A 19,886-nucleotide genomic window follows, 5' to 3' on the forward strand; every position below is an offset into this window, starting at 1 on the left:
TGTTGTAACTTTGAACCATCACTAAATGAACTGTTGTTAAGGACTACCTGTATTACATTACATCACAGGGTCATGAAAATTTTCTCCCACTCCATTTCATTCCATAGCAACTTCTTTTCTTTTCAAGAAGTGCTATGGAATGAAAGGGAGTGGGAGAAAGTATCTTTCTTTCTCCCCACCCACCCACCCCAAATCCCGAAAGGACACAATCCCCTTCCAAGGTCATACAGCCATTTGAGCTTGGGAAGAGAGAAGAGAGGCAGTAACTCCAAGGATGCAAAAAGAACCACTTCATAATGTTCTCATGTATTATGAAGCATCTCTTCCAAGTGGTTTGCAGTTCTAACCTTAAAACACCAGCCACAGGGAGAGAGCAAAACAACAGCACTGGTATCTAGCACCCCTTGCCATGGAATGGAGGTCCTGCCACGGCTTGTCATTTGAGATGTTGAGCCTTCCTCCTTGGGAAAAGAAAATGAGTAGGAGGTAAAAGCCTATGGCTATTTAATACTTCACATGTGGTACCTCAGATATAACATACTAAGCAATATCAGGCAAATGGCAGGGTGACTGATCTTAAGGGAAGCCCTTTGGGAGGGGATCAACAGGGCAAAAGTGACGTGTGCTCTGGCCCCTTGGATGGAGTATATTCATGCAGTAGACAATGATGGAATGGCGGCTGCATACAACCTGAGTGGGCGGGGACAAATGATGTGAACAGCAATAGAAGGGAACAGTTTGGCTGGGAAGTGAAAGAGGAGTGGCAGGAAAGCAGTCAGTCAAGGCCCAAATACAGTCTACGGGTTTGATGACATAATGACTCTTAGGGTCCAAAAGAGAAGTAATAACTCTCTCTTGAACTCATGGTCAGACCATTGGTGAAGATAATCAAGAACTCTCTGATATAACTTTCAACAAGTCCCCACCAGCCTTCCTAATTATAAAAACCTCTGGAAGGTCTAGATTTTCCAGTCCTGACATAAAGGTTCTGAGCTGAGGCCTGCTAAAATGGCATCTACCTGCTTGTATTGAGGGGTTTTTTCTTCCCCTGCTGAATAGAGTTTCAAAACTTCAAAGCGGCAATTAATAAGGTACTTGATCACACAAATATGTACGATTGCAGCTTTTATAACTCACACACTTTACCCAACTTGTTTGACATAAGGTATGTTTTCACTGGCTAAGGAAATACCTCCATTCTCCACACAACCATCACCACAATCCGTTGCTTCTTCATCAGTGAAAAATTGAGTGGTCATCTCCTCACTCTTCAACGTGGGCTTAAGTGTCTCTGCAGTGGACTTCACATCTGCAAATTTTAAAAAAGAGAAAAGAAAGAACAAACGAATGAATGATTTCACCAGATTCTAGATTGAAGCAATCATATATGATAGGAAAGAGAGAATTTTAGTTGTATTCACTTGCTATTGGGCCTCGGCTTGCCTGGATAAATAATACTAGGACAGTTTGTTATTGCACCACCACTTAAAAGTTCTTTGAATGATAATCTGGCAGATCCGAAAAGGCTTCAACAGAAAGTTCCAGTACTTAGGAAGGCAAGTGACTACAAGTAATCCTTGACTTATGATCACAATTGAACCCAAATATCTATTACTAAGTGAGTTTCTCACCATAGTTGTTAAGTGAATAACTGTAATTAACATGTAACAGTAACATGGTTGTTAAGTGAATCTGGTGATTCCTCCCATATTTGTGATCATGTCCCACATGACTCTGGGACACTGCAACTGTCATAAGTACATGCCAGTTGCCAAGCATCTGAATTTTAATCACATGACCATGGGGATGCTGCAGTGGTTCTGTGAAAAATGGTCATAAGCCACTTTTTTCAGTGCTGTTGTAACTTTGAATGGTCACTAGTCAAATGGTTGTAAGTCAAGGACTACCAGTATCATACATATTTACATGCCACCAGCCCCAAACATACTGCATATGGCCAAGCCCCATGATGCAACCACAAATATTGGAGTCATCAACAGTGGTGCACAATTAAGGGCTTTAAAACAGGTCTTGACATTTTGTGAATGAACAAACACCTTTTCCTACCAGCTGATTTGCAACAGCCCTCAGCACAACCTCAAAATCTCAGGGATGTCAACTAACACAAAAAGAACTCTCTAGTATAAAGAATTTAATCTTGCATATTTAAAATATCTCTCTTTTTCAGATTTCTTTCTTTTTGATACTGTGGAAATATAGTCCATTTCTACCTTTTTATTTTTCTTTTGTCCTCTCCCAAACATTCCATGTACATAAATATTCTTATTTCAAGAATATACATTGATGGTGTAGATTATTTTCTATGGTAATTGTTGTGATTCAGCCTGAGGCTCCTCAGGGAACGGCTGGAACTCTGCCGGATCCATGCTCAGAGGGGGAGGACGATGAACAGGAGGGGGAGGACCAGGCAGAAGAGAAAGAGGAGGAGGGAGAGCAGCCTGAGACCCCCGGGGGGGCCTCTCCCCAGCGAGTAGCCTGGATTCATTAGATGAAGACGCCCAGGCTATCATAGATATGAGGCAGAGACGGGCAGCCCAAAGAAGGGGCCAATTAGCAAGGTATTTCCATCACTGAATTGGTAACAGCTTGGTTTGGGTGTGGTTCTCCTCAGCAGGGTTGAAAAGGCAGGCCCACCCTTACTGTATTGTGGAGAGTTATCAATTGGGAGTCCTGTGACCTTGCTTCGATTCTTGGCGTCTCTGATCCTGGCTTGTGGCTTTGAAGGCTGAAGACTTGGGGGAGGCGTGGGTTTTATTACCTCCAGTGTTGTTTTTGCCAGCAAGAATCCTGTTTTATTGCCTGGCCATCGTGAAACCTCTGTGAAGCTTCATAACGTTCCTGTCTGTAAGAACAGTTTTTGTTACCTGTGTTTGCTTTCAAATATATAAACTGCCTTTGCTTTTTACCAGTGTGTCTGGCTACTCTTTTTAGTTGGTGTTGGCGTCTGGGGGGACCCAGACAGAACAGTAATGAAATTAGATAACATGTTATGTTGTATATGCTATAGAACATTACTGGTTTAATGCTTTGAGGAATGTATCCAAACCCTCATGAAAGTCCCCTTTTTTACAGTGAATATTCTCTTATTCTGAGACTTTCAATGAGTGGTTCTGCTAAACTGTTGCTTACAAACAACTAGCACACGGAACACAGGGATACACAACAATCAAGAGAAGGAAGATTACCATGTGGCCAAAGGTATGGATTAACAGAATTCTTGGTGTATGCTAAGGGGGCTATATTCATGCATCAACACAACCAGTTTGCAGCTGCTCCTAATTTGCTGTCCAAATATGAAGATTGAGATTAGTCTACTTTGCATCCCTTGTGTTCATGTGCTTGGTGCTCTTGAAGACTGCCTATGCTTCCTTCCAGGCCTTTGTGTTTCAGAAAGCACTTTGCCTCTGATGCAACATAAGGTCGTGGTAACAAAGACCATTAAAACCACAGCTGCGTCTGATCCACAAGGCAATGGGAAAAGAGGGAAGCAATTACTCATAGATGAGTAATTATGTTGTCTCTATGAAAACACCATGCGGACATGTACCTTTGCAAAATATGAACCAAGCACAGAAATTTTGCACTGGAAATCAAGTAGAACTAAAAAGAAAAAAAAAGAATGGAGAGGGGGAAAAAAAAACCTGACAGATGAATTCTAACCAAGCAGTGAATTCATACTCCCAGCAACCAAGTCATAAAATTAATAGAAAAGTTCCCTTATGCGCAGGATAATAAAGTAATAGACAAAAGGCAATTAAGTTTCCCACATGCCACAGATATCAACCTAGCTCAAGTTCCTTCTAGAGACTGATTTACAGATCCAAAGGAAATAAAGAATTCTTTCATCTTTCGGTTTGGTGGCCAACAATCTTTTTTAGGCTTGTAGTCTTACTGGTTTTTATTTGAACTGGCAAAGAGATTTACTGCAGCCCTAAGAAAACTGAGTTCAGGAATAATACCTTTCTCTTTCATTAAAAGAGTAAGTACACACATATATTCAAATGAGCCAGTACATGAGAACAAGTCAAGCAACACCTCAAATGGCATATCTATGAGGCACAAGAAGATCTTCTAAAGTTCTGTGGCTTTTTGTAGACAACCACATGATTACGTTTGGCTGTCACAACTCACCACTCTAGGAAAGATCTGCAGTAACGTACATAATAAGAACTTGCCCCTTCAATTTACAGAAAGAAAAAACCCAGGTTGCATTACACAGAACCATTTTATCCTCTTAAGAAACGTTCTGTGCATTATTGTATGGTAGACTCTAAGTGACCGGTGTTATTATGAAGTTCACAGATATGAAATACCAACACAAATTATAGATGAGGAATATCATTTACTATTATTATAATTATAATTATTATCATTTACCAAATATGTTACTATTTGGCAGAAATTTAGTCGATCTGTTGAGATCAATTCAGTAATGTTAGGGTGCTATGTGGGCATATTAGGGAGAGAGAGAAGGGGGGAAGAAGGAAGGATGGAGGGAGGGAGGGAGGGAGGGAGGGAGGAGGGTGAGTTCCATTCTGTAGTCCTCTCCTAGCAATAGAAGCTGGTTGAGAAATTTGGGCAGTCTCTTTCTTAGCCCTAGCCTGGGAAATCTAAAAGCATTTATCTACTGGGGACACAATCTGAAGTTAGGTGGGGAAAAGGTCAAAAGCAACATGAGAAAATATTATTTTACTGAAAGAGTAGTAGATCCTTAGAACGAACTTCCAGCAAACGTGGTTGGTAAATCCACAGTAACTGAATTTAAACATGCCTGGGATAAACATATATCCATCCTAAGATAAAATACAGGAAATAGTATAAGGGCAGACTAGATGGACCATGAGGCCTTTTTCTGCCGTCAATCTTCTATGTTTCTATGTTTCTACCAACTGGACCAGCATGACAGATTACAGTTCATAACCTTTAATACAGAGGCCTTTATCATGCAGTAGATTTATTTAGATTGATAACCGACAGATTCTGAAACCTTATTCAACTGAGAGTTTGGGAATTCGCTACTTGGCAAACTTCATCTGATTACTTTGTGCCATGTCTAAATAGCTGTTCAGCAAGTGACTCGGTATAAAATCATTCTCATGCTTTCAACAAAATCCTACACAACTTCTGAGTTGTATGATTTATAAGTTCAGATCTGTTATACAGCCATACATATTCAAGGGTATTAACAGCTGCTTACATGAAAAGGAATTGAACAAAATGGTTATTAAAAATATCTGGGGAACCAAGAAATCCAAAGCTGAACTTCAAATGCATTAAATCCTTCCCTTTTACACTCAAAGATTTACAACAGGAACATAACTTTGAGAGTGATATCTGAACATGAAAACCCTACAGTGTGTCTGCATCCTCTGATGGAGTAATTTGGAAGCTCTGCAGTGTCATATATGGTCAACAGAGTTGTACAGATTTCATAGCAGCAAAGCAAACTTACCACAACAGTAGTTGAGGGAACATATGTTAAGAATGGAACATATGCAAAAGATAGTATCCCTTCTGCTGGGCAGTGTATGTACTGCAAGAGGCAGTTGTGGATCCTGTTACAAAACTGTCAAGCAATGGAAACCAGATGTTTGCAAGTTCAAAGGAGAGAGGACCAGTCACGAGCTAATATTTGTCAATCTTCAGAAGAGAAAAATGTTGGCAGGCCCTTGAAACAAGCCAGCTGTTGACCTAACATTTCAATTTTTCTTCCTACCAAGCAGAATGCCAAATGCTCCTGGCACAAGTTTCTGTAAGAGGTACTTCAGGTCTTATTACTGAAAGGCTCCAGAAACAGATCGCTTAAAGGTCAAATATGCAAGTCACACCATAAGTGGTCATTTACTGCATATTTAAATAATTTAACAAGATGTTACTAAGGCAACAAATAGAAACAAGTACTACCATAACTCACAATCCTTGGGGGTTAAAAAAGAATCAACCACCAAATTACAAATAAGCATGTTCTTCAAAGAGGTATCCAAAAATTGGTTTAAAAGCATTTAATTAATGGTTTTATGAAGTGAGATGTAGTATGGGCAACTGGCAGATGAATGTGAAGACCCTAGACTGGTATTGTTTAGTCTAATCTCATCTAGTCCATTCTTGATCTAGCTTTGATTTGTCTTTCAAGTAAAAAAAATCCTAGTCTGAAACTGATGATTAAGGGTGAAGGTTTGTTCTCTGAGCTTCTGGGTTGGTTTCTGAATGATATGTTATCAGGATAGTAACATCCTACACCCAAGCTTCAGTTATTCTCCACTATTGCAAATTGATGATCAACCTAAGGCTTTATGTACTGGTTCTAATAATAGATTGAAAGGTGTTTCCCAGCAAAAGCATTTCTTATAAACAGCTTTAATGAGTGTATAACTAGGCTATAGTTTTCTTCTAGACACCTAACATTTAGTTGAAAGAACATTTAATCATATGAGCCTCCAATTTGCAGTCTGAAATGATGTTAAGCAAGACATACATTGGTCATCGTGGGGAGTATTGACATTTTTGCCAATTGTAAGTTTATTGAATCGGCAGACTTCTTCTGTTCCAAAAATGTACGATATGTGTGCATTCATTTATTTTAAAAAGTATCTACCTGTACCTACCTACCTACCTACCTACCTATCTATCTATCTATCAGCTTTCTCAAGGTTGCATAGATATTTAATGATGCCACTCCCATTTTCCCCTCAAAGACAATCCTGTAAGATGGGTTCAGAGTTTTATGTTCTGATTCATGGACAAAGACAACTGTAATAATGGCAGGCAGGATGTCCAAGTGATACTGTATATCAATATTTAATGCAAACTTTCTAAAATTCTTTCTCCAAGTGTAGCATCACTTTGCCTGACCAATTTATACTCATATACGGATACTCTGGTAGTATCATGCCTCTGCAGAACAGTTTGGAGGGATCCACAAGCTCTTCTACATTGAGGCTACATTTTTAGATTTGTGGGTCAAACATTGCCTGTCAAATAAATAAAATAAATAAATAAATAAAAATATCTACTGCGACACATAACAATAGCAAAAAGGATTAGTTTATCGATTTTAACTTAGAATTGTAGATGTGTTATTATTTTCATATATATCTGATGACACATGCTGAATAATCATGCAGTTGGTTTATTGAAAGGTAGTAACAATCCAGTGAGGGAACTGCTTCTTTGGAAGTTTGTGCAGCCCAAGCCAATCTATACAAACAAGCTTTTTACAGATGTGGTTTCCAAACAGAAATCAAACCTTTTCTTACCAATGACATCTGGAAAGCAGACTGAACGCTAGATGCATCTTAACAAAATAAAAGAGAAAGCATAATTTTCCAGCTCTAACAGTCAGCAGTAAAAGGATTTAGTTGGTAGTGGTAGCTTGTGCTTCACTTTTTATCATTTCAGCTAAGCCTGGAAGCTAGAGGGCTAAATCCAGCTGACGATTTTCATACTTTATGATTACACATCAAAAGAAAGAATAAGCAGTTTCTTTATAAAATCATATGTGTAATGTTTTGATTTCTAAGATTGACAGATAATTGGACTCTCTCTCAAGAATCCTGAAATATAAGAGTTTAACCTTGTGGTACAGAAATCTCACGCTGAGTCTCCCTAGTTTTTGAGATGTTCCTGTTAATTATACTGAACTTCTTCCTAATGTACGCTGCTGGGCATATGAATTAACATAAAAGGATATCACAAAATATAGCATCAAATCTGAGCAAGGCAATAATTAAAACCGACATACAGAGTCATCAGTTTTGAGAATTACACAAAAGTGCAACTCAATGGCCCAGGACGAGGGCAGGCATTAGAATATTTTCACCACCAACACCATTACATATCATTCTTCTTCTGTTATACATTCCTTCTCCTTCCCCTCCCCATCGTAAGCCCTGATAATATATATGCTCACTCATATATATTATTCTACACATGCACACATGGCCCCCCTTACTCCTCTTATTTCACTGGTAGAGAAAGGGAAGCTATTGTTTTTATGTGTGCTGAGATTTAGAATGCCTTCTCTACCCAACTCAGATGTTTAAAGGGTAAAGATAAAGGCTCCCCTCACACATATGTGCTAGTCATCCCTGATTCTATGGGGCAGTGCTCATCTCAGTTTCAAAGCTGAAGCCCCACACTGTCCGAAGATGATTAGAAACCACAATTAAGAACATCCCTGGCACCGAGCAGTTGGAAGGAGAATATAAATGAGAAGGAAAAACTAAGAAAACTTAACTTCCTTTTTAAATCTGCATTCTAATTACCATTTGGAAAGAATTGTTATTTTTGCTTGAGGGATGTGCTATAGGGTTATCGACACTGAATTTATGTCCCACAGCCTAATAAGATATGATGTTAGGCATATATTTACAAGGGAAAGGGGTCTGACCATCTACAGCCAGTCATATACAAAACTTGAAGATTATTCAGAAAGGAGAATATACACCAACTGATGAACACTAATAGGCAGAGAATAAGCAATGAAAGTAATAAATGCCATTTAAGACATTTTCTATTCAGGATTTTCATAGTTAATACTGTCACTCTGAAAACAAAAAGCTGAAAAAGAGGTTCACTATCATCACAGGAATACATATTAGAATAAACATTTCTACTCATTCTAAGCAGAGCAAGACTTATTCGCCATGAAGAGTGGGGAAAGGAAAATATTTGTGGTGGATTCTCATATAGAAACTATTATGCAAACGTTCTCAGGCCAAAATGGCTGAAGGATTCATGGCATGAAATAGATTCATAGAGCTCTTACCAGTCCAGTCACACCCAAGGACTTCTAATCGCATCCCGATCCCTGCTGGAGACCATCTTTCTGGGTAAACTCTGATGAACTGTGCAGGAACAGGATCAAATCTTCTAACTTCGGGGGTGTCATAATGCATATTTCCTTCAAATATCTTAGAGAAAAAGAGATTAAATAGGATTCTCCTAGTTTTAGAGCAATAAATAAATAAACATAGTAAAATAACTCTTTGAAAGAATCGTTATTCTTTTAAATTTACTTGCACTTTTTATTCTATTAAGCCAGGAGTATTGTTGACCCCATGGGTCTAATGAGTCATTGATTGATTGATTGATTGATTGATTGATTGATTTGATTTGATTTGATTTGATTTGTATGCCACCTTTTTCTGAAGACTCTGGGCAACAGGCCACACTCACCCCAGGTCCATGAATGGGAAAAACATTACAAAACATCACGTGATAGCAATGTGACATCATGAGGTTGACATGTGTTTATTAAGCAACACTCAGGCCCATTGCAATGAACTGGGACAACCTTAAGAATGTAATTGGTTACAAAATGACCCTTGAAAAGACAAAACAGAAAAATGCTGGGGGTGGGTGGGGGGGTGGATAATGGCAAAAACTCAATCTACTTGAAAAAGGGCCTTTTTGTTAGCTTCCAGGTAAGGATGTGCTGTTCTCTGCATCCAAATTCAAAAATATATTTCAGAGGAGGTATGGTTTTAGGTGTCAGCAACCTCCTTGAAAGAAGTTGCATCTACCTCTGAGTACACAAGCCACCTGTACAATCTATGGAAAACATGTGTTTGAATTAAGAAAGCACCACAGGGAGCAACAAGATGCTTCAGAGAATGCAAGAGCTATTAGCATCTCCTTATCCCGCAAGCAGATTTTCCTGGGATTTTGTGGCTACTGGGTGAGTTCAGAAAGCACCAACGTAAGTATATGCCACTCCTGGGCACCTTAGTATAGCACATTCCTATTTTCGTATTATTAATGGCTTTTCCTCAATTGCTGACATATTAGACCAAACCACAGAAGCTTGTAATATTTAAGAATGCAAGCTGTCAGTATCATCTTGTCAGCAGATTGCTTTTTATTAAGATGAAGCAATACTGAAGCTGCTTTTTCAAGAATAAATGACAATGCATTCATTGAATGTTACTTCTATTAGAAAAGGTAACAGGAAAAATACCCAACCAAGAAATACGTCTTATACCAAAGTTGACCAAGATTATCAGAAAACATTTTCTATCTTAAATGTACCAATGATTGAACTATCTAGGGAAATTCTACAGGTTTTTTTTCCCTGGAAACCTGAAAAATAAATTTTGCTGCCATAGGAGAACAAAGTGAATACTAAACATTTATGCAAACAATATCATCTGCAAAAGTACCGGTGAGCCTAGGTTACTTTGATTATAATTCAGTTGCATTAGCCTGGAACAGTAATTTCCTTTATTTTGGATTTTAAGAAATGCAGCACAGTGTAGAAAGTTTGATATGTACAACTTCAGCCGATATGAGCTTACAGCGTAACCATGGTTAAGATTTGAACTTGACATGGGGAGACAGATGTTCATGTGCATCCTCAGCCTGGAAAGCTCCCTGGGTGACTCTGAGCCAACCTACTTCACAGGGCTGCTGTAGGAGTAAATTGGAGTGTAGAGATATACAATACTGCCTTGAGCTCATGGAGGAAAGGCATGCCATAAATTAAACAAACAAGTCAATGGGCAAGAGCTGGTCAAATCTTGGTTATGTCATTTCTTAGTTCTGAAGTGTATTCTACGTGACATTACCTGTGAAAAATGTCTGAAAGCTGCAAGTGGAGCAAAATGTGATACTTACAGTAGACTGCCAGCTAATAATATAAGATACAGGGATTGTATGACCTCTCTACTGAAAGATCTACACTGGTTACCAAATGCTTGTGAGGTGTCTTCAAAATTTCAATAACTTTGAGGCTGTCTGACTCATGATGACCTCCATTTGTTATGATGTGCAGGATAAATCCTATGGAAGATGCCCTCATGTCAGAGGCCCATATTTCTGCCCCACGGGAAAGAATTTGAAATGTAGTCTCCTGTGCTCTGCACTTGTTCTCTTAGCATTCAGAAAATCTACAAAGATGTATCTCTTCTACCAAACTTAATTCTAATTTTCTTTACATTGTGGTTTCTTCTTAAGTTTTGTTAACCACTATAAGTAGAAGTATGGTGTAAGCCAAATAATAAATGTAGCTTCAGGCTACATATATCCACATCATATTTACACAGTTTATGAAAAACTTAAACTCTTCATAGATGATCCAACTACAGTATCTAGTTAAAGTGTAGTTAATCCTGCTTTCCTAATGCTCAACTCTTTCATACATGGAAAGCTTAGATCTCCAAGTAGTAAAGGTAAGAGCTTTGAGATCATTCTGATGAACATACTTAAAGACGCCTTTGCAACTGCAAATTCTGAAAATGGGGATCTTTTATGCATAGGAAACTTGCAGCCTTGACTTGGTGATCTTGATTCACATTCACTTCAAGGCGCAACAAATCCATGAAAAGCCTCAACAAATCTCAATCACCTTGTGGTACATCCAGTGGCATGCTGTATAAACATGACAGCTTAAGCATACTTTTTGGTGGTTGACTTCAGTAATAAAAAACAGCAAGAGAGAAAGGTGATAAGGCTTTTTCACCTTTGGTACAGGCTAAGGAAGTTATTTTCAAATACATTTGATCAGTAAAATAATTAAAAGCCAGGATATGGTGCTTCAGTTTCAAAATTACTCTCCCTGCCCTCTGTCTCCATCTCACTCCTTCCTCTGCTTGCCAGAGTTTATGGTCAACTGAAAAGTTCCATGTCTGAGAGCAGGATGCTGCTGCCAAGCAGGATATAGTTCATCTGACAAACCACACAGCGTGCTTTGGCACAGGACATGCCTCCTCGTAGCTAGATGTTGATACCAGATATACTGATTCAAATCTGGTACAGCTCTACTGACTTCTAGTGTAAACACTACTGACTTCTGACTTGGCTGTTAATGGTCTTCCCCTCCTTACCCGCCCCATACATTTTCCCATCAAGTTCTAAAAGACACCTCTCTCGGATACCATATGTACTAATTCAAGTAATTGGCTAGCAGAAACTTAGACTTAATGTTTGTCTATGATTTAGAGCCTTGGTCCTCCTGAACTAAGATTTTAACAGTGGTGCAAAAGTTCATCTCTTGAATCCTTAACAAGTAAGAATGTCACTGGAAAACTTGGAAAAATGAACCAAGTTCATAAGAACAACCCAAATATGGGCTCTGGAGCAGGCTATTTTTTTTATCATAAATGTTCTACACCAGAGGTCTCCAACCTTGGCAACTTTAAGACTTGTGGACTTCAACTCCCAGAATTCCTTAGCCAGCAAAGCTGCTTTAAAGTTGCCAAGGTTGGAGACCCCTGGTCTATACTCTATATATCCTCACTTTCCTCTGAATCATATGAAGAACAATACCCTACTTCTCACTGGGGAGATAAAATGGAGACAGTGAACCAGGGCTGTGCCAGTAGCATGTTCCTACCAGTATGGTCGACGCCATCAGACCAGTAGTGAAAATTGAGTTGCGTGCTCAGCTTTGCATCTCTGGCATGCACATGTGAGCGTCTGAGCAAAATGTTGCTTCTGTGCATGAGCAAAAAGTGAAATCTTGCGAGAGGATGTGCATGTGCATGAGATGTCAGCAATTTTTTGCTTCTGTGCATGCGCAGAAGCAAAAAAATCAGCAAAATCTCTTGTGTGTGTGCATGAGATTTTGCTTCCTGCACATGCGCTGAAGCAAAATCTCACTCAGATGCATGCGTGTGCACACAGAGACACAGAATTGTGCACTTAGTGCACCGGGATGTGCCAAATGTTCTTTGCAGAAATAGTGACGTTGGTGGGGGAAAAGTAATCCAGACTAAGCCATCCTCTTGCTTTAAATAAACTGTAAAGAAAAAAAAGCAAAGGTTTCCCTGTCCAGTCGTGTCTGACTCTAGGAGGTGGTGCTCATCTCAGGTTCTTCCCTGTAATGGTTCATTTTAAAAAAAGCATGCACATTTCTAACTGGATACTCCCTTGCTGTCTGCCTATCCAAGACACTAAGATACCCTGCAATAGCATGATAGAACTGTTGGTAAGATGTAGGGAATGCTGGATATTGATCAGGGGTGGGTTCTAAATAATTTTGCCATTGGTTCAAGTACGCACGTGCACATGATGCTTCTGTGCATGCGCAAAAGCATCCCGGATGGGGTGGTGGAGCCTCCCGCTGCTGGCACTACTGGTTCTTAGAACCGGTCCAAACAGGGATCAACCAAACATTAATGTGGATGCAATCTCAGCCCTACATTTTCCATTCTCCCAGTCAAGCAGAGAAACACTTGTGGGCCAGGAGGGAGGCACATCCCCCCTCCTCAGATACTGAGTTGAAAGACAAGTTTGCTTTTTTTAACCTTGCACTTTTGTTGCAAAGACCTCCCCCAAAAATCTGCAGCAGCAGTAAAATGCTATTTCAAGCCTGGTGATTAGGCAGCTTCATGCACTTTGGGGAAAATGCATGAAGAAGAGCCCAAGGAAGCAGAGGAGACTTTCTTGTATAGACATATTGTGACTTCTAGCCTATCAACAGAACATTCCCCAACATCTGCTGCTCAACTGACTGGTACTTATTTCTAACATCTGTTGTTTGGTTTTAATATGATAGGGTTTTAGTTATTTCTTTTAATATTAGATTTGTGCCACTATAATATTGTTTTTATCATTGTTGTGAGCCGCCCTGAGTCTTCGGAGAGGGGCGGCATACAAATCTAATTAATAATAATAATAATAATAATAATAATAATAATAATAATAATTATTATTATTATTATTATTATTATCATCATCATCATTATTAATTCCATTCACAGTAAGTGGTCAATGGTTGCCGTTGGGCATTTAAAGACATATTCAACTTCGTGTGCCTTCACGTGCAATTTGAAATGAAAAGGCCCCTGTGTAAGTTTGCTATATGAGGGAAAAGAGAAATAAGTGGAAAAAATAGATGACATTTTCCAGCTTGTAAGTGTTCCAGCGTTTCCATCACAAAAAGATGATCCTACTGCTAAATAGGAAGAGAGGGAGAGAGGGGAAGGAGGAGGAAGTACATCCATAGATAAGAGCCCTCCTCTTTCCCACATCCTTTTGAAACACACATTTATCTTAAATGGTTTTATGCTACTTCAATCATTTCAACTTTAAGCAGCTCATTGAGAGCAATTGCATAACCACTAATTACCAAAATAGAATAAGATTGTGTGATGAAAAGTGTGATGAAACATATGACTTTGCAGATAGGATTGTGGTTTGTGCAAGGGCCCTTTGAAGTGGTCATGTTTCCTGAAGCAAAAGCCACCAATGGTGTAACCTGCCATAACAACTGCAGTTCAGCAGTTCAAATCTCACTAGCTCAAGATTGACTCAGCCTTTCATCCTTCTGAGGTTGGTAAAATGAGGACCCAGATTGTTGGGGCAATATGCTGACTCTGTAAACTGCTTAGAGAGGGCTGTAAAGCACTGTAAAGCGGTATATAAGTCTAAGTGTTATTGCTATAACAAATTTCACCAGAAAGGAAGAAGAAAGAAAAGGGGGGGGGAGTACTACTGCCCAGTAGCACCCTATTACATTCCAACTCAGAGGTCTTACCTTTGGCTGCATGGTTCGGGGATCTTGTATTGAATGCCAGTCTTTCCCATCCATGCTGTAGGACACTTTAAACTTCTTCACAAAAGCTCGGGCCTCCGCCACATTGATGCTGTCCCCACCTCGGGCTCCTTGGATAATCACTCCTTTCACGTTCTTTGGGAGGCCCAGATCTACCTGCAGCCACTCCTCACTAGGCTGGGCTTGAGGGATGCGTGGGAACCACCCTGAGCGGCTGCTGACTAGCCGTGCCACACTAGGAACCCAGTGATATTCTCTGGTAGAAGAAGCCGAGATCTGAGAGTCTGGGATAAGTCCTGAAAGCATCCCCAACATACTGGAACAGGGTGAATCTGGATGGAAAGGGGCAGCAGTGAGCATAGAAATGGCTGTTATCAGGGGAGGGCTGCTGGGGCTTCACAGGGGTTTGAGAAAACCTCTAGCTAAGATTCTGTGCAGTTCAGAGAACTCTCAAATCCCACTCCTGGCTGGCTGCACCACCCTGCCCCTTACAGAAGTCCCCACATGGCGTTTTTTGGATACAGGTAAGTGTAGTGCGTGCACGGAGGCTCAGCGTGGGCAAAAAATGGGCCTACTGGAAATTCAGGAAGGGCTCCAGAGGCTCCCTGTTTTCACCCTCCTGGAGGTTGAGGAAAGCCTCCAGAGCCTTGGAGGGCAAAAATGCCCCCCCACCGCCCAATGTAGTGCAGGAGACTGACCAGGCCACATCCACCCAGCAACCAGGCAGAGAAACCCTTGCTGAATTTTTTCAAGTCCACCTCGGCTATTATGCAGGATCAGGTGGGGGATAAAAATTCTGCAATGACATAGGAAGAATAATGTCTCACTGCAATCAACTTCTAGGCAGATTTGCTTTGCTTTATAAACAGCTTTCATGGGTACCAATAATGATGTTACCTAATGTAATGTCTGCAAGAAAACAAACATGCTCAGAGAGTATTAAGGACTCCAGCTTTCATGGGTTACAAGGGCCCCTCCATGGTGGCTTAAAATACACCCTACCCAAAAATTCTTAATACAAGCTGGTCTCTGCTTCCAGCTAAACATTCATCCAGTAGTAGCATTTTGGTTGCTGTTCCATCTCTTTTAAAAAGTAAGCTATCAATTAAATCCAATCAAATGATAGATAAACCACAAGTGGAGGCCATCAAGTGTTAAAACAATTCAAATGGTGACTAGGCTCAATGTTCTCTTTTTACATGTAAATTTACTTTTGGCTTATGAAGCCACAAATAATTGGGGGGGGGGAGAGAAAGAAAAGCAATTACAGTCAGTGTTCCCTCTAATTTCTTTGGGGGGTGGGCGGAAAAGTATAGTGTCTGAGCGGCAGTCCCTTCGGGACTGGGCGGCACAGAAATAATAAATAAATAAATAAACAAACAAACAAATAAATAAAAAACCCACCCTGTTTTGCCTCAGAGAATTTCAAAATAAAATACTGTACTGTGTGTCTATAACAGTGAGCTCATAATAGGGCAACTCTATCAATATCAAAATGCCACTTAAATAGTTGAGCTAGTTTCAAACTAGATTTTGATTTTCTTTCTCTCTTCCTTATTCCCATTCTTTCTCTTTCTCTTTTCCTTCCTCTCTTTTTTCTATCTGTTTCTCTCTCTTCCTCTCTTCCTCTCTCTCTCCTTCCCTCTCACTCTTTCCCTCTTGGCTTCTGGGCAGGTTTGCAAAACTCTGAGTTGATGATGATTTTTAAGTGAGCGATTGCTCACTGCTCAGCTTAGAGGAAACTATGATTACAGTACTGTATATAAGGATCCCAGTGAGACTGCAGAATTAGGTATGCCCTGAGCCAGAATTTCCAGATTTTATAATGTCACTTGAACTAAGAAACTGTTGAAATCTTTTTGCTATGTAAAAAAAAAAAAAGGAATCATGATGCAGTGGCTCTACATTCCCAAATCAGGTAAAAATGATGGGGTGAGGGGTCATTAAATCCCTGGTCATTTCATGACTGCAACCTCAAGTGATTACTTGCACAGGCCAATTGCTTCTCCTCCAACATTTGTAGCAGGCAATCGTGTTGTGCCAAACCCAATATCAACTCTAGGCATTTTCCAAACTTCACTTAGCCACTCCCAAATATTGATTAGCAGCAATGCCTAGTTACACCATATGAAAACCATATGGAAAACCTTAACGATGCAATAAAGCCTTGACTCTATTCTCCTGGTACAAAGCCTAAAGGGATACAAAATAGTTTAGGAGAATGTGAATATAAATTGTGTGTTCCCTAAAATGGTAGCTTTTGAACCAATTGTGGGCTACTTGGTAAGGAGGTGCCTGATGAGGCTAACAGAACTTTTGTCAAATGGGCTATTTAAGAAGACCACAAGGACAGTATGCATATCTTTGAACTGCATTGCTGGGCTGACTCAGGCATAAACTTGTGCACCACCCTAATAAACCTTCACATTAAAAAAAAAACCAAGCTGCAGCCACTGGAATGGGAATTTCCCCATAGCATATAAAGCTTTGATGTAGCAATCTGCACTAGGACCACAGCAGAAAAAGAAAGCTTTAATACCTCTCTCCCTGATTACCATATGAAATATCATTTCCTTTCTCAGCAGCTGCATTTGCATTTTTTAAAGTATGCAAGTTGAAGAAAAATGCATTTCAGGATAATTTAAGGAGACAAATGCATTTTTAGAGTTTCTAAAAGAATGCACAGCTTTTAGAAACTCTAAAAATGCAGGAAATCTTTGAGGGGGAAAAACTGGATTCCTATTATGATCTTTTTGGTAAGTCTTTTGTGCCTTTTGTGTCAACTTTCATGGAAAATTTCTCTCCAGAGGCAAGGTCTTAGAACAGGGAGTCCTTGACCTACAACCAGTCACTTAGTGACCATTCAAAGTTATGATGGACCTCCTTGGGTACTAAAAGCCAAAGATTCCCCTCACACATATGTGCTAATCGTTCCTGACTCTAGGGGACGTTGCTCATCTCTGTTTCAAAGCCAAAGAGCCAGCGCTGTCCGAAAACATCTCTGTGGTCATGTGGCCGGCATGACTAAATGTCAAAGGCGCACAGAATGTTGCTACCTTCCCGTCAAAGTGCTCCTTATTTTTCTACTTGCATTTTTACATGCTTTCATACTGCTAGGTTGGCAGAAGCTGGGACATGTAGTGGGAGCTCACCCCATTACGTGGCACTAGGGATTCTAACTGCTGAACTGCCGACCTTTTGATCAACAAGCTCAGTGTCTTAGCTACTGAGCCACTGCATCCTTCAGGTACTATTTATTACCTAAATTCTAATGACTTCCCCCTTCCCTCCCCTGTGGTCATGTGACTGCAATTTACAAAATGTGGGGTTTTTTGGCAGGCGGGGGGTGGGGGGGTTGTTTGCCAGAAACTGACATTTACTTCTGGATTCAGGCTACAAATGCTCATTGCAAACAATGGGTCTGGACTGCTGCTAAAAAAGTCATAAATTTGGACATGGTCATCCTCTCAACAACCAGCATAAGTTATAACTGTCATTCTGGTACCAATTATGTTCACAGGGTGAGGACTAACTGTAAAGGGAATGTGGAGTAAGTGGATTAGGCTGGTTTGGTTTGTGGAGGTTTGGGGCTAAGTGATATCTATCCCCTTCCCAAAGCTATAATTGTACAGCATTATGAAATAATCTGAAGTGCCCATCTCAAAATATTTCTCTGCACAGGAAGCTGCCATAATTGTGACACCAACTATGTTAATTTGTAGGGTTGAACGAAGGCAGAAATGGTGAGTCTTTCTTAGCGACAGAAAAGGATAGACACCTGTAATTCGGCAGCCGTACAGCTCCAGTCGAAGGGTGATTCCACTATGCCAAACCTGGGGACGGATCCGCACAAACCGAGTCAGCACTGGAGCATGAATTTTGTTCAGAACCACTTCAGAAGCATCAGTGTTTGCCTGAAATACCTGAGGAAGAGACATGTGTAAAGCTGAACAAAATAGAAAGTAACATATAGGAAATATAATCGATGTATTATGTAATAATACAGAATAGTGGAATAATTACTTTTCCATTTGAATTCTTTGCCTTGGCTAAGAATAATTTTCAACTCTGAACCACCTTTAGAAAAAGCATTTTCCCCCTTGTGCAATTGGCAATACTAAACTGGATGGATGAAACTCCATTCAGTCCTACTGTATCGCAACAGCAACTTAAAAATACAATTCCAGACAAATCAATTAAATAAGAACTACTTCTGGTTTTGAACAGACAAATCTGAAGCACCTTGGCTTAATTCCCAGAAGTGCAAGATGTTCAAAACCCTCCTAAAATCTAGATTGCATTTGCCTAAAATAGAGCATGCAAAACAAAAATAACTTGAACTACAGATTTTACCCATTCATATTTGAGTTTCAATATTTACAAAGTGGGCGTAAGCAGTAATGATTATTGTCTCCAGTAAATTTTGGCAATGCAGATTCAAATCAACAAATTAATAAGTGAAGACTGTGCTTGGTGTACAATGCTGTGGTTTCTCCCATGGAATTATAATCCGTCCAAGAAAAGATGCCAGTCACTTCTCTTTTATGTCCATGTGCAGACAAATTAAAACATTTCAATAAGAATAAGACTTGTCGCAACGTATGTTGAAGAATTATTTGAACGAACTCCTGTTTTACCAGATGGTCATAATCCTTAATTACCATATGGACCATTTCTTTCCTTTTTCTTCTACTTTTTAATAGCTTGGGAAAGTAGCAGCAATTTTTGCTTTATTCTTTGTTAAACACAAAGACAAAAAAAAATTATACAAGAAATTGTCCCCATATTTTTTTTATTACTTCAATGCTGTTCCATTTCAAAAAAAGTCCAGCAATTTACAATTAACAGCATACCATTAAAACACAGAAAATTGATGGCATAACCATAAAAGCAAGAAGGCCCAGACGGGTCATTCATTTGGAGAGCAGCATTTCTAAAGAGCTGTCTACCAAGCCACGTTCAGGAAGGGGCACTTCCAGTTTCAGGCAGGTTGTTCCAGAGGGGAGAGGAGAGAATATCACTGAGGGGGCTCAAACACAAGCCCCTTCTACATTCTGGAACCCCTAAACAGGTCCTAACAGATCTCACCAGACAACAAGATACTGTAGCTTTTATTGCTGGTGCTGCTGGTGGTACTTGTCTGTCTGTCTGTCTGTCTGTCTGTCTGTCTGTCTGTCTGTCTGTCTGTCTGTCTGTCTGTCTGTCTGTCTGTCTGTCTATTGGGTTTTATATGTAATATGGTCTCTGCATTTCAAACAATCAACTTTTCACATAATGTTCTCTAATTGGATTTTTTTTTTTGGATACATGAATCACTAAATTTTGTATGTACCTTAACATACATCCCTTTGATGTGGCTTAAGGAGACTGC

The 19,886-nt window shown here is 39.8% G+C and overlaps 1 protein-coding gene across 1 annotated transcript in view; it reads right to left on the bottom strand.

The window, feature by feature from the left end:
• Window positions 1-19,886, bottom strand: part of NRP2 (neuropilin 2) — a gene marked incomplete at its 5' end in the record, with an annotated part of 101,374 nt that overhangs the window by 69,861 nt on the left and 11,627 nt on the right. Inside the window, 4 exon segments of the mRNA XM_070757322.1 lie at window positions 1,193-1,309; window positions 8,789-8,933; window positions 14,498-14,847; window positions 18,294-18,438. Of these exon segments, the coding sequence (XP_070613423.1) occupies window positions 1,193-1,309; window positions 8,789-8,933; window positions 14,498-14,847; window positions 18,294-18,438 (757 nt within the window).

This window comes from Erythrolamprus reginae, chromosome 1 (assembly GCF_031021105.1).
Source record: "Erythrolamprus reginae isolate rEryReg1 chromosome 1, rEryReg1.hap1, whole genome shotgun sequence".
NCBI classification, from domain to species: Eukaryota; Metazoa; Chordata; class Lepidosauria; order Squamata; family Dipsadidae; genus Erythrolamprus; species Erythrolamprus reginae.